Genomic DNA, 14262 nt, shown 5'->3' with positions numbered 1-14262 from the left:
TCATGCCGTTGACTTTGCCTGTTTTACTGCTGTGACTAGCTGGTGAATCGTAGGTCTCTTGCCCATTCACGATAATTGGTTCTTTATCCAAAATGGCCACTGAGGTCACTAAACTCGTATTGGGGTCATCTGGGTCAAAAGGCAACGGATAACCTCGGCAGAGTTCAAGGTCCACACTGGCACCGATGGGAATGGACTGGAAGATTTTCACAACTTGCGCGTGTGTGTGCCCCAAAACGCAGGTGTCGTTCACGCTGACAATTACATCTCCTGCAAAAGGTAAGAGTTTGGGGATTAAAAAAAACAGTACGCAGAAAATCTACCTCGATATCTATAATAAAAAAAGGGTTATAGACTAATTAGACGGAACATCCTTCCGGGCATCATTCCGGATGTCACCAGACGAAGCTGGGGCCGTAGTGAAGCCCGGGCTCCGGGTGCCTGCCGGCGGCGGCTGGAGGGAAGCAGCCCGGGTCCCAGGTGCCAGAGGGAAGCCAGTGCTGGCAGCCGGGGGAAGGAAGGCCTACTCTTGCACGAATTCGTGCATCGGGACTGTAGTTATGATATAAACGCCTACCAACAGGAAGCTGATCTGAAATTGGATTTGGGGGTGGCATCGTAGGACACAAAGGGACTACTTCTATCACTTATTTTAATGGCTAACAAGGCATTTGTTCAGCACCAGTGTGGTTCCTGCCTGTGAGAAGATATGGTCACTGAAAGAACATTGGCGCTTTCTTCTAACAAAAATCCTTACTGCAGAAATCCAAGCTCTGAACCCATCTATTCAAACAGACCTACACTCTCACAAATCACGGCTCTACTCCACTCAGTAGCACCCTAAGAGCTCCCCGAAGGTGACATGGCCTCACAGGTTTCCATCTCCACCGGGAACGCATGTACGGAGTGGAGGAGCCGACACAGAGGAGGTGACTAAGCCCAGAAACCCCGCTGCTGTTTGGTCTCGGGTGGTGCCAGCAGCACCGGCCACCTGCTGCCCCACCTGTTTCCATCTTGCCGTCCAGCGCAGCGGGACCATCCAGGACGAGGCTCTTGATCTGCAGAAACTCGTCAGGTTCGTCCCCTCCGACGACCGTGAAGCCAAAGCCACGGCTGCTTTTCCGCAGCTTCGTGTGAATGAACTTGCCTTTCAGTTCAGAAGGGTTTCGTGTAAAAAAGGGTTTGCCTAGATTAAAAGAAGAAAAAGTAAAGGAATGTCAGGATAAGTAAAAAAGGTGAATAAAGTAGGAAATGCTACAACTTCTAGGTCATCTCCACCCTCCTGTGCCGGGGCACTGGGGTACACAGGTGCCATAAGAGAGTCTCTCCCAGTTTGAGGAGGGGCACGTGGTACATGCACACGTCAGCATGAAGCTCTGAAGGGAAACGCAAGAGCAGGAGAGAGGGGTCCGTCACCCGACCCACGTGCACGGTTTCGGCTCATGTGCTGTGACAGCGGTCACGCTGCCACGCGGCCCTTCACAGAAGGCGGAGTGGACTTTTCTTTCTGTCTTGTGTTTTGTTATAGTTTATATTTGGCAATACAGCTTCCAATGTGTTGCCTCAGGCTTGTTTTCCACTTGTAAAACCAATTCATCAAAATCTTTAGCTTTTAATCAAACAGAAATCTCACTCTGAAAATACATAGATAATACTAAGAAACATACTATGATCATGAATAATTTTATAAAATAGTACCATCACTGTTTTCAAAATAAAGAGTTATAATTTTACTTTGATTTGAATTCTAAATTAAACGAATTTTTCCTATCAATTTGCGTCTTTTAACATTTTGTTGAGTAGTCTGGACATGCCCACTGCTAAAATCTACTGTTTTAAAAAAAGTTTAGGGGTGGGAAGTGAGCTCAGTGGCAGAGCACATGGTTTGCATGTATGAGGCCCCAGGCTTGATCCCTGGCATAAGTAAATAAATAAAGTTTAGAAGTGGCTTGGAATATTTTAAAAAATACAACAAAATTTGCCGAAACCGTTTTGGCTCAGTGGATAGAGCGTCGGCTTGCGGACTGAAGGGTCCCAGGTTCGATTCCGGTCAAGGGCATGTACCTGGGTTTCGGGCACATCCCCAGTGGGAGGTGTGCAGGAGGCAGCTGATCGATGTTTCTCTCTCATCGATGTTTCTGACTCTCTATCTCTCTCCCTTCCTCTTTGTAAAAAATTAATAAAATATATTTTAAAAAAATACAACAAAATTTAAAAACCTAAACTAAGCAAAATAGTTACTACAAGAGCCATATAGCTCCAAATTCAGTTGTTTTATTATTTTTAAAAATATATACTTTATTGATTTTTTTACAGAGAGGAAGGGAGGGGGATAAAGAATTAGGAACATCGATGAGAAACATTGATCAGCTGCCTCCTGCACACCTCCTACTGGAGATGTGCCTGCAACCAAGGTACATGCCCTTGACTGGAATTGAACCTGGGACCCTTCAAGCCACAGGCCGATGCTCTATCCACTGAACCAAACTGGTTAGGGTCAGTTGTCTTACTTAAAATAAAAAGGTATGTAGCTAAATAACTTCCAGATATGCTACCTAAGGTTTTATTGAATTTTCTTGATAGCATTCATAAATAACATCTTGTAGAGTAACCAAAATTTCTGTGTTTCATTAGTTGGGCATTTCTCTATAATTTAAAGATTTACTGGAATTTCTCTGGTTATCCCAAATAGTGGATATAATTCAAGGCCCAGATTCTTCAACTCTCCTAATTATAATTCCCGTCTCCAGTCCTTGCTACAGCTGCCCCATGTGCCCTATTTCTCTTCTATCAAAAATGTTATTTTAAAAAACCAAAACCACAACAGGCGGATATGTCTCCCTAGACCGGCATGAGAGAGCCTGGCACCCAGAAAGAAAGGCCTTTCTCAAAAGGTCTCTGTACATTCATACAATTTATAACGGCGTATTTCAAAGGTTTCTGGCTCTTAAAAAGCTCTTTCAAACTGCCTAGAGCAGTGGTTCTCAACCTTCCTAATGCCGCAACCCTTTAATACAGTTCCTCATGTTGTGGTGACGCCCAACCATAACATTATTTTCGTTGCTACTTCATAACTGTAATTTTGCTACTGCTATGAATCGTAAATATCTGATATGCTATATGTGTTTTCCGATGGTCTTAGGCGACCCCTGTGAAAGGGTCGTTCGACCCCCAAAGGGGTCGCAACCCACAGGTTGAGAACCGCTGGCCTAGAGTCATAGGAGTGCTCCTCGACCTCCTCCCTGGAGCCGGCCCTGGCTGGCTGGGAGTGGACAGGCGGGCTCTGTCCCAGGGCTACAGGAAGTAAGGGTGCAGCAGGACTCCCTATGGCAGGACTCCCCATGTAAGATCATCTGCCAGGCCCCAGGAGGCGGGTGTCCATGCAGCCAGGGCTGTGGGGAGACAGGTGCATGGCAATCATCAGCTGGGAGCTGAGGACAAGGGAGACACCCCCTTGTGAACAGTCGGCACCCCTGAGGCAGAGGCAGAGGCTGCTAGGGAGCTCAGAGCCCTTAAAGCTTAAGGGGTACGCTCTGCAGGGACCCCAGGAGCCGCACCCCCTCAGTGAGGCTTCCTGGTCGCCTTAGGAGAAACTGCAGGACCCCCCAACATTCCAAGCCCCCTTTCCAGCTTCATTTTGTTGTTGTTAATCCTTACCCGAGGATATATTTCTCCATTGATTTTCAGAGAGAGTGGAAGGGAGGGGGAGAGACAGAGAGAAACATCAATGTGAGAGACACATCGACTGGTTGCCTCTTGCACATGCCTGACCAGGATTGAGGATTGAGCCTGCAACGGAGGTATGTGCCCTTGACCAGAATCAAACCCAACACCCTTCAGTCCGCAGGCCAATGCTCTAACCTCTGGGCAAAACGGGCCAGCACTGCCCAATACAGTCTCCCTCTCACTATTGACCTGGTGCTTTGGCTCACTGTCCCCAACCCACACACGAGGGGCAGTGCACGTGCACATATAGCCACCAGGTAGCTGTGAGCTTGGTGTGGCCTCTGCTTGATACCCAGCGCGTAGAACACTGTCCTTCTCATTTTACCTGCTCCAAAAACTCCTGCTCAATGAGTGAATGAATGAACAACAGCTCAAAGAAATGAGATTTAACTGTCTTTCAGAAGGCTGAAGGTCTTGGCAGGTGTTTAAGCTTTTTACCCTTATTATAGGTGCAGTTAAAATGTGAACATGTGTCAGTTTATCTGAATGAATTTTTTAAGCTATCAGCATATTCTGAGCTTAAAATGTTTTCAACGTAACACAGCAGGAGCAGAGCACTGCCGTCCTTTCCCAAGGCTTACCTAGGGAGGCAGACCAGAGGGCTTCACATTCACCCCTTTATTGTGTTTACTAGAGGCCCGGTGCACAAAAATTTGTGCACTGGGGGGGGGGGGTTCCCTCAGCCTGGCCTGTGCCCTCTTGCAGTCTGGGCCCCTCGGGGGATGACCACCTGCTGGCTTAGGTCTGCTCCCCGGGGGATTGGGCCTAAGCTGGCAATCAGACATCCCTCTGGCAGCCCGGCAGCCCTCGGGGGATGTCCACTTGCCAGTGGGGAGCAGACCTGAGCTGCAGTCAGACATCCTTAGCGCTGCTGAGGAGGCAGGAGAGGCTCCCACCACCACCGCTGTACTGGCAGCCGTCAGCTTGGCTTGTGGCTGAGCAGAGTTCCCCATGTGAGAGCGCCCTGACCACCAGAGGGCAGCTCCTGCATTGAGCGTCTGCCCCCTTGTGGTTAGTGTGTGTCATAGTGACCAGTCATTCCCAGTCTTTCTGCTGTTAGGGTCAGTTTGCATATTACCCTTTTACTAGATAGGATAGAGGCCTGGTGCATGGGTGGGGGCCGGCTGGTTTGCCCTGAAGGGTGTCCCAGATCAGGGTGGGGGTCCCGCTTGGGTGCCTGGCCAGCCTGGGTGAGGGGCTGATGGCTGTTTGCAGCTGGTCACACCTCCTTCAGGGTGGGGGTCCCCACTGGGGTGCCTGGCCAGCCTGGGTGAGGGGCTGAGGGCCGTTTTCAGGCTGGCTGGTGACTGAAGCTCCCAGCCTCTCCTTTTTTTCTTTTTTTTAATTCTGGGATTTATTTACCTTTTATAATTGAAACTTTGTTGCCGTTCTGCTTGCTCCAGCTCTGAGGCCACAGCCTGCTGAAAGCAGGTATCTGGGGTTTGTTTAGCTTCTATAATGGAAACTTTGTTCCTTTCGGAGCTGTTGCTTTCAGAGCTCAGAGCCAGGCCACAGCAGGCGGGGAAACTTGGCTTCCTCCATCACTGGAGCAAGCAAGGCTTCTGCTCGCTTCAGCTGTGTGGCTGCCGGCCGCCATCTTGGTTGGTGGTTAATTTGCATATTGCCCTGATTAGCCAATGGGAAGCATAGTGAAGGTATGGTTAATTACCCTTTTTGTCTTTTATTAGATAGGATGGGATGGTCAACAGTTAGTGGGGCTTTGGGGAGAAATGCTTTTTCTACCCACAGCTGTGGATCTGGGGCTCTGCTCAGCCCCGTGCACACACCATTCTGCTCAGCCCCATGCACACATCACTCTCTACTGCAGGAGAAACTGCAGGACCTCCCAACATTCCCAAGCCCCCTTTCCAGCTTCATTTTGTTGTTGTTAATCCTCACCCGAGGATATATTTCTCCATTGATTTTCAGAGAGAGTGGAAGGGAGGGGGAGAGACAGAGAGAAACATCAATGTGAGAGACACATTGACTGGTTGCCTCCTGCACATGCCTGACCAGGACTGAGGATTGAACCTGCAACGGAGGTATGTGCCCTTGACCAGAATCAAACCCAACACCCTTCAGTCTGCAGGCCTACCCACAGCTGTGGGTCTGGAGCTCTGTTCAGCCCGTGCACACACCACTCTCTACCCACAGCTGTGAGTCTGGGGCTCTGTTCAGCCCGTGCACACGCCACTTTCTCAGAGAGCCTTGTCTCCCGACTGGTGCCAGTGGTGCTATCTGTGGTGGAAGGGCACCACCTGGGGAGCTTTGGGAAGCGACTAAGTTGAGGGCCTGCCCTAAACTCACTGAACCTGGACCTTCCAGGTCTTGGCCCCACATCTGCTTCTAACAACCCTGAGGTGTGTGCTTCTCTGTCAGGTCAGTACTGCTCTGGGCACCACTGGGTAAAGGCGTAGGCCACTGCTGAACACACACCTTCTGTGGTGAGGGTGTAACTGGAGGCGGGCTCAGCACGGAGGTGAGAGGCAGAAGTGGGCAGGAATCATGAGGTCCCCAGTGAGGGCGCAGTGAGCTCTCCTAATCTAAACCAATGTGGGGGCCAGAGACTCAAAGGAGAAAAGAAAAGGAAAAGAGGCCTAGAAACGAGAAGGAAGCTACTAGCACAGATCAGTACCTCTGGACCCGCACCACAGCCGGGGCACTAAGGTTTGGCACCAGCACCTGACCCTTTAAAGCAGTGGTCACCAACCGGTGGTCCGCAGGCCACTGGTGGTCTGTGAGGTCCGAAAGGTTGCCGACCGCTGCTTGAAAGTGTTGGTTGACTTACTCTCTAAGACAATGCTTTAAGGAAGCTGTGCTGCTTACTGTGCATGTATATGTGCATGCATGTATGTATGTTTACACATATGTATATTCTTTTACTCCACAATACATTTTAGCAGATGCCAGATACCCAAGGAGTGTGCCTGGTTTGGAGGGCCCTACAGCGAGAAAGCAGCCCCCGCCTCTGCGATTTAAAGTCTAAAGAGGAAACAACTGTTAAGTAGCTGAACACACAGAAACACTAATTATAACTGTTAGGTTCTAAAAATGAGAAGAATAAGATGGAAAGAGTGACTGTCACAGGGGAATCTAGCCATAACCTGAGATGAGTAGAAGCTAACAAAGCAAACACTGGCAGGAAAAGACAGCTGCAGAGGGAACAGCATATGCAAAGGCTTTGACATGGTCCAAGGTTTGCTGGTTTAAGAACAGAAAAGAGGTTCAAGATACGTAAAAGTTAGTGTAGCTGACTTACCAGGAGAGGGGAAATATGACAACATGAGGCTGCTGAAGGAGTATTATATTTAAAAAATATGAAGGAGGCACAATCCTGTTGATATTAATTAATGCTATTATCTACTTGCTATCTTCATTAAAGCCATTATCATCCTAAAAAGTTCATCCAAGGCAGCAGAAATTATTTTACATAAATTGGTGTTAATACTAATCTCATGACAATATCAGCTAGAAGGGAAATTTCTTTCTTATGAAAATGATAATGGAGGAATCAAAATTATAGAAAATAATCATTCTACTTATCTATTTACATCTTTTTTAAAATGGAGAGAACAAATTTTATAGTCTTTTTAACAGTTCTGAACCACAAATGTTCCTCAACTCTACCGAATATGATGCTCGCCTTATTTAAAAAAACAAAACACACTAAACAAACAAACCCGAAAACCTTTTCTATCATTTAAGAGTAATGAGGCCTGAAGTAGCAAGATTCTGGAGCTTTCAATTTTCAAAAGTGAACCTCTGCAGGGGGCTTAAACTTTCTGTGAATGCAAACAAATGAGACCCAACAAAATGTTGTAAAATGTGGGTAAATGCCAAAACCGAAGCCAGAATCAGAGACGAGAATTTAAAACAACATGTCCAACCATTTTACAGTTGCAGAAAAATTTTAGTTAAAACCAAATATGGCTGACTAGGATCTTGAAATATCTAATGCCGAGTTTTCAAGTTATTTTACACAATTGTTAAACATCTGTGGTCTCTAAATCCCAGTGGTTCGAGACCCTGGGACGGTTTTGCCCCTCCTCCCCCCGCCCCAGCGGGGACACCTTTGGTTGCCACAAAAGGAGGCTGCTATGGCATCTAGTGGGTGAGGCCAGGGAAGCTGCCCATACCCTACAAGGCACAGCTTGGCCCACAGCACAGAGGGGTCTGTGCTGAGGCTGAGGAAACCTGGTTTAATCCTTGATGACAAGTAGTGGTCACTTTCAGAACATCACAAAGAGCTGAAGGAATTCACACAACAATGTTTTTAATATTTTTGACACTTCTGATCACTGATGCATTTAGAATTTTAATCATCATGGTTTTTACGATCAAAGGAATGAGTTGGGAGTTGCAAGATTCCACTTCTTAAAGTACCTTTTAAAATATCAGGTTTTTGAGCTAAAACAATGGTGCAATTATATAAAGCCTTACCCTGAAGGGGAGGGTCCCTGGCCGGCTCTGGGTTGCTTGGGGGGTGGCTGGGAATAGCAGGAGGCACGAGCGATGACCGGTCTTCTGTCCATTCTGCAAGAGAGAGAACCAATAGCTCACTTAGGATTCACCTTCTTAATGTAAAGTTGCCCAAACCAATAAAACCAGGGGCCAAGACGTAAAAAAAAAAAAAAAAGGCATTTGATCCCACTCTCTATTAATAATACCAAGATATCTCTCTCTGTCTCTCTTTCCGGATAGAAATATCGTGGTATGACCAATAAATCCCCAGTTCTCTCTGGCTGGAGAGTCCAAAGTGAGACCAAGCAAAACACATCAGGAAAGACACAAAACGAAGTGAACTCAGCCCAATGCGACAGAGACATGGGCGGGCTGCTCAGCCAGCTTGTCTCAGGGAGGAAAGGGGTTTCAGCAGTTGGCTGAGAGGCTATCTCTTGTCATCTCTGAACTTGAAATACTCCTGGGTCCTAACTATAGTCCTATCGCCCCTGGAGGCCCAGGAATAACGCAGTGAGTGACCCCTGACATTCCCCTAGAGTCCTTCCAGCTCTGCTCTCTTACTTAAGTGCGCACTCCCATTCCCCAAGCTCCACCAACACTACCAAGCTTCCCCCCTCAGGGAAAATGTTAAAAAAGGTTATTTTTAAATAGAAAAGAAATTAAGGTAGAAAGGAGAACTTTTCAGTAGGTGATCTCTCTCCCTCTCTCTCTCTCTCTCTCTCTCTCTCTCTCTCTCTCTCTCATACAGTCTATGGAAGTGGTTAGCAAATTATGGCCAAAAAGCCAAATTGGGCCCAGTGCCTGTTATTATACAACTTGTGAGTCAAAAATGGCTTTTACACATTTAAATGGTTGAAACAAACTCCTTTAATAAGTGCCATGAGTTGGGCCCTGCTTTCGTTTATATTTTATGGAGAAGAAGATTTCATGACATGAAAATTACCTGACGTTTAAATTTCAGCCCACCTGTAATGTTGCGTGGGAACAGGCACGCCCACTGTTCACATGTTGATAGCTGTTTCACACAGCTCCAGACAGTGTGTGTGGTTATAGTAGAGTGCATGAACCACCAAGCCCACAAAATTTACCATATGCCCATTTTTAGAACAAGTTTGCCAGTTTCCATTCTATGATCTATATTTACTACATACAGTGTTATAATAAGAGAAGTGTTATATTTGACATTCATATATTTGATATTCACATGTTACACTGAGGGTGCATTAAAGTCTATTATTTTAAGAGTGTAATGAAAAACTGGGAAAAGCCTAAGCATCTACTAATAAGCAGGTGACTAAATGAAGCAGATATATTTATAAAATAGAATATAAAAATTAACGGGTTAGGAGTGAGCAGGGGAGAATTTAATGCTCCACACTGCTGAATTGTTCATATTTTTCCAAAGAGCATGAATTGACTTGTAATTTTAAAAACCTCTCAAGCCCTAGCTGACTTGGCTCAGTGGATAGAGCACCAGCCTGCAGACTGAAGGGTCCTGGGTTCGATTCCAGTCAAGGGCACATGCCCACGTTGCGGGCTCCATACCCAGTAAGGAGTGTGCAGGAGGCAGCCAGCCAATGATTCCTCTCATCATTGATGTTTCTCTCTCTCTCTCCCTCTTCCTTCCTCTCTGAAATAAATAAAAATATATTAATAAATAAATAAATAAATAAATAGCTCTCAAATCCTCAGCTCCAGGCTCAGGACAGCTCCTTTCTAAATTTTAAGTGCAATCGGTGCCTCGGAATCGGGCCCTCCTCCTGGTTCCAGGGCAGGGAGCTCTGGCAACTCGGTATTGCTCCCAGGACATCAAGTCCTCGGGCGCAGGACTGGGTCACCAGGCCAGTCCTGACCACACGGGTGTGTTGGCACCCAGGCTCTGCCCTGTGCTCCTGGACCACACACAGAAAGCCAAACTTCGGACGGAGGCTGCGGCTGCGGCTGCGGTGGCGGCTGCTCCAGCTGCTTCTTCCGTTTGGCTTCTAGAACTGGGTTCTCATACTGTGTCTTCCTGTTGATGTGGCTGGAGCGGAAGCAGAGAGCACCCGGTTAGGAAACGTCTCATCCCACAAGCAAATGCCAGTCGGGCCAAGTCCCGGGATTAGAACCGAGCAGACAGGTGCCCGAGGCGCGGAGCATCTCGTGTCACGTGCAGGTCGACGGAGGGAGGAAAACGGGCTCCGTGTGACTGCTGTACGCACCCCGCCTCGTGCGGTGAGATTTACGGGCATTGTATCTTAAAATCTTCCACCAACGCCAGGAGGTAGGCCCTGTTTCCATTTATATTTTAGGGACTAAAAACAGTGAATGTCTGAGCAGTTAAGCAACAACTCGCCTAACATAACTTAGCTAGTGAACAGTGCAGAGGCTGCTTCCAAACCTCAGACTCTCAAGTGTTCAGGGAATCACCTGCTGGGTGAACTGCTTTCATTCAACAAGAAATAGATTACAGAAGTATTAAGAAATGAGATTAAAATGGAGGTGTGACAATGTCTATAACATATAATGCCAAAACTGCCGTGTGGCTGTCCACGATAGAGTTCACCCCAATGATGAAGTTAAAAGGACTCTAACAACATCTGTCAATTATTTGCAACAACAGACATGGAGTCAGGATTAAAAGTATAGGCCAAAATGCACAAGTCAGAGAGACTCCCCAGGCAGCTAACCTAAGCCAATGGGTTGTGTTCAAAGTGACAAAGACCCAGGATGATCCCAAAACTAATAAGGCCATGGCAAAACACACATACCTACACATATACATACATACATACATATGAATACACAGGTGTTTTTTGCCATGGTCTTATTTAGTATCTGCCTATGTACATACACACATGTTCTCTAAATACACAGAAGCATAAACATATTCAGATTTTTTCTTTCTTCATGAAAATCACACTTCCCTAGACGTTTGGGAACATATCGGTAATATGGTGATTTAGAATCAAAATTCTTTTTAAAGCCAGGATTTCTTTTCCAAAGGCAGGCTTGTCAAATAGGGTGGATAGACTAATTACCCTTGATTTTTATTGTAGGACTGCTTGTTTATTTCCTGATCCTTGTAGGCAATTTCATGCTAAGATAGAGTCTAACATTACCGGGCATTGGATTTAAGACACAAGGAGGGAAAGTGCACAGTGAGAAAACAAATAGCCGCTCAACCACGCCTCTGCATCAAGGCTGCGGTACCTGTTCCCTTTCATACACAAGTTCCTTGAGGGAGAACTCACAGTGAGCCCCACACAGGCAACCCCCACCGCACAGTGCGAGAAAGGTGATCTGCCGGCCACAAAGGAATTCTGTTTTATGAAGGTCAGAGATTTTCCTTTCTGATGCCCCAAGTCACCAATCCTCTTGATAGGAAAAGAGGTGGTGATAGGAGTAATGCCCAAGGACACTTGCTATATTGAACTCGGGATTTTTCACAGTAAGATGCTGAGCATTTTATGATCTGGCATTGTTGCCTCATGTTCTTATCACTGGGTTTTATACAAATGACCCACCTAGCTCCTAGCGGTAGCAGGAGGGACACAGCTCGCCAGGCAGGATTATGACAGAACATTTATATGGTGTTTGTTTCTTTCAAAGGATCTTTTATTAGCTATCTCTCGTCTTTCTCAGAGAAAATGACATAAAGCAGATTCATTCAATGTTTAATCACTTGGGTTTCCTTTACTTTCTTGGGTGTCATCCTAACTGATGGGTTTGACGGGAAGGCGAGTGCACGCCCACTGCTAGAGAATGGTGCACAGTAAAGCCGTCACGATGAGGGCGGGAGAGTCTTAGAAACGAAAACCAGGAGCCACGTGTATGGTCCTCAGGCCGGGGAGAGGCACAGAGGCACCAGGACCTTGCAGGTTAGGCTAGTTCTCAGTTTCCTTCTTAATCTTGGCAACATTTCATACATTATTAAGATGTGTCTGATCCTTTTAGAAAGTCTGAATGAATTATCAAGTAATTACTGAGCAGTTCAGACTTGGGCAGGGCAAAAAGTGGGCAAACAGGTCCTCCTCCTGAAGATGGCCCTCCTCACTTGGTCTAGTGAATGGTTGCTTGTCTGAGATTCATTCATTCATTCATTCATTCATTCATTCAAGTAATACTAAGTGCCTGCCCTACACCAGGACTGTCGAGACTTGGCAGTGTAGTGGCAAACAAAAGACACAGCATTGGCCCTCATGACTCTTATAATATAATTTGTTGTCTTCAGATTTGCTGAATATTTTCTCATTCATTAAAATAGATATATATTTTCACTATAAAATTATGTTATTATCATTTAGTTTATACCGTATAATGATGGCAAACTCTGTTCAGCATAAATGTACGTGATGACAGAGGGTACAAGCTATAGTGTGGATTAGTGGACACTTACTCTACATAGTAGATACCATAGACAGGGTCTTCAATCTTTTCCCAACCGGCAGGCAGTTCTGAAAAATAAAAGAACATTTAGAGAGAGAAGAGCATATTCTTAAAGAGCCTAGGGATTTTCAACAAGTTAGGCAAAAAGAAGTTCATAAAAGTACCTTAAGGCCAATTAAAACTGTGTATCCTAAAAGAAAAGCCAGTATTATTTTTATTTTATCAGTGCATTTTTTCTACATGAAGAACAATTATTTACTGGTATTTTGCACAAGCAAATGAAACGTAATAAAATGCAGTCCCAGGTGCCTTCATTCTAAACCAACTATTAAATTAGACTTTAATAAAAATGTAGTTAAAATTTGCCCAGTTCCTATCTTAAATATTTATAGTTTTCTCATTTTATTTCTAGACTACCTAACACGAAAGCAAAATTAGATAAAAATGTGTTACTTTTCATGCTCTTTTCATCGTGCTGTTTTTCACTTCCTGGAATAAGGTAAGATGTACATCTTATTTTCTCCTCCTTCCTAATAAAAAGGCTACCAAACAAACATGCCCACAGTGAGCTGTGTTTCTGAAATGCATGCGCCCATCCCTCACCACTCTACCTGGACCGGCCTATTTCACCAGCAGTTTGCCTACGAAAGCAGAAACACAGGTCTCACTACCCTACATTTCCTTCAAATGTGGTGGTAAATGGCATCGGGGGGCCCACACACAGGGGTGGGCAAAAGTAGGCCTACAAGTTGTTCGCATGGAGAAGGACACGCAGGTTATGGCTATTACTATGGCTTCATTAAGTCAAAAGAAGGTCACCTGCAGCCGTGAACCCACTTTGCCATCCCTGTGGGTGTGCCTTTCTGAAAATTCGACGGTGCTCTCCTGGACTTGACTTTGTAAGGTTCAGATCAAAGGCTGGCACTTTACTAACGAGGTCACAGTGAGGGCTGTTACACCAATCGAGTGCGAGAAAGCCCACTGCACCAGAGAAGCTGACGTGGTGAAAAAAGCGACTAAGGTTGTGTTCTGTGTCATTAAACAAAGTCTAGTTGGAGAACAGTTACTCGGCTTAATTTGAAAGCCACCTGATACATACATGGGTACACAGCTGAGGCAAGCTTGTATAACACAGGGCTCCAAAGCGAGTCATCATTCCTAGAAGTAGCCATTAAATAAACCCACTTAAGTGGAATTTACAAACACTGAATATATTTTGAAATGCTAGATTTTTAAAAATTCATGCTCTCACGTGACCATTATTTTTAAATAGTGACCGTTTCATCAGGGCTTACATATGCCACCAACGGTTCCATGCTGAAGTGGGGTCCTGAGCGTGCACTCAGACACGCAGGTTAATTGCTTCAAGTTCACGTCTTCCTCAAATTTGGCTGCACATCAAGACACATTAATTTCATGGTTTCTGCTCCACAGTGTGTTTGCAAACAAAAAGACAAGGTTCCCCCCTCCCTGGCCCCTTTCTTCTAATTTAAAAACACACACACACTGAGCAGGTTTTAAAGAAGTCTTTGAATTTCTTTAAAAAATTCAAAGATGTAAGCCACTAAAAGGCTAGACAGGTCCAATTTACAGATGTTGATAAAACTTGGCATTTTTTATATACGCAGAGTCTTGTGGACTAATGCAAATCACATGCTGGGGAAATGGTTTCCCTTACAACACTGGAAATTACCATTTAAATTAAAA

General features: G+C 45.6%; 1 protein-coding gene across 1 annotated transcript; it reads right to left on the bottom strand.

Moving 5' to 3' along the window:
* Positions 1-6: 6 nt before the first annotated feature.
* On the bottom strand, positions 7-12623 carry LOC102424084 (membrane-associated guanylate kinase, WW and PDZ domain-containing protein 1-like; the record flags this gene model as incomplete). The annotated part of the gene is made up of 5 exons (XM_006108825.3): positions 7-270; positions 1004-1186; positions 8167-8259; positions 10104-10210; positions 12566-12623. Coding segments are annotated over 5 exons (705 nt in total), but the record flags the coding sequence as incomplete, so codon positions are not given.
* Between the last annotated feature and the right edge of the window lie 1639 nt (positions 12624-14262).

Source organism: Myotis lucifugus, unplaced genomic scaffold (genome assembly GCF_000147115.1).
Source record: "Myotis lucifugus unplaced genomic scaffold, Myoluc2.0 scaffold_3737, whole genome shotgun sequence".
Lineage (NCBI taxonomy): Eukaryota > Metazoa > Chordata > Mammalia > Chiroptera > Vespertilionidae > Myotis > Myotis lucifugus.
Note: the sequence above shows the minus strand (reverse complement) of the source record. Positions and strands in the feature narration are given on the sequence as shown.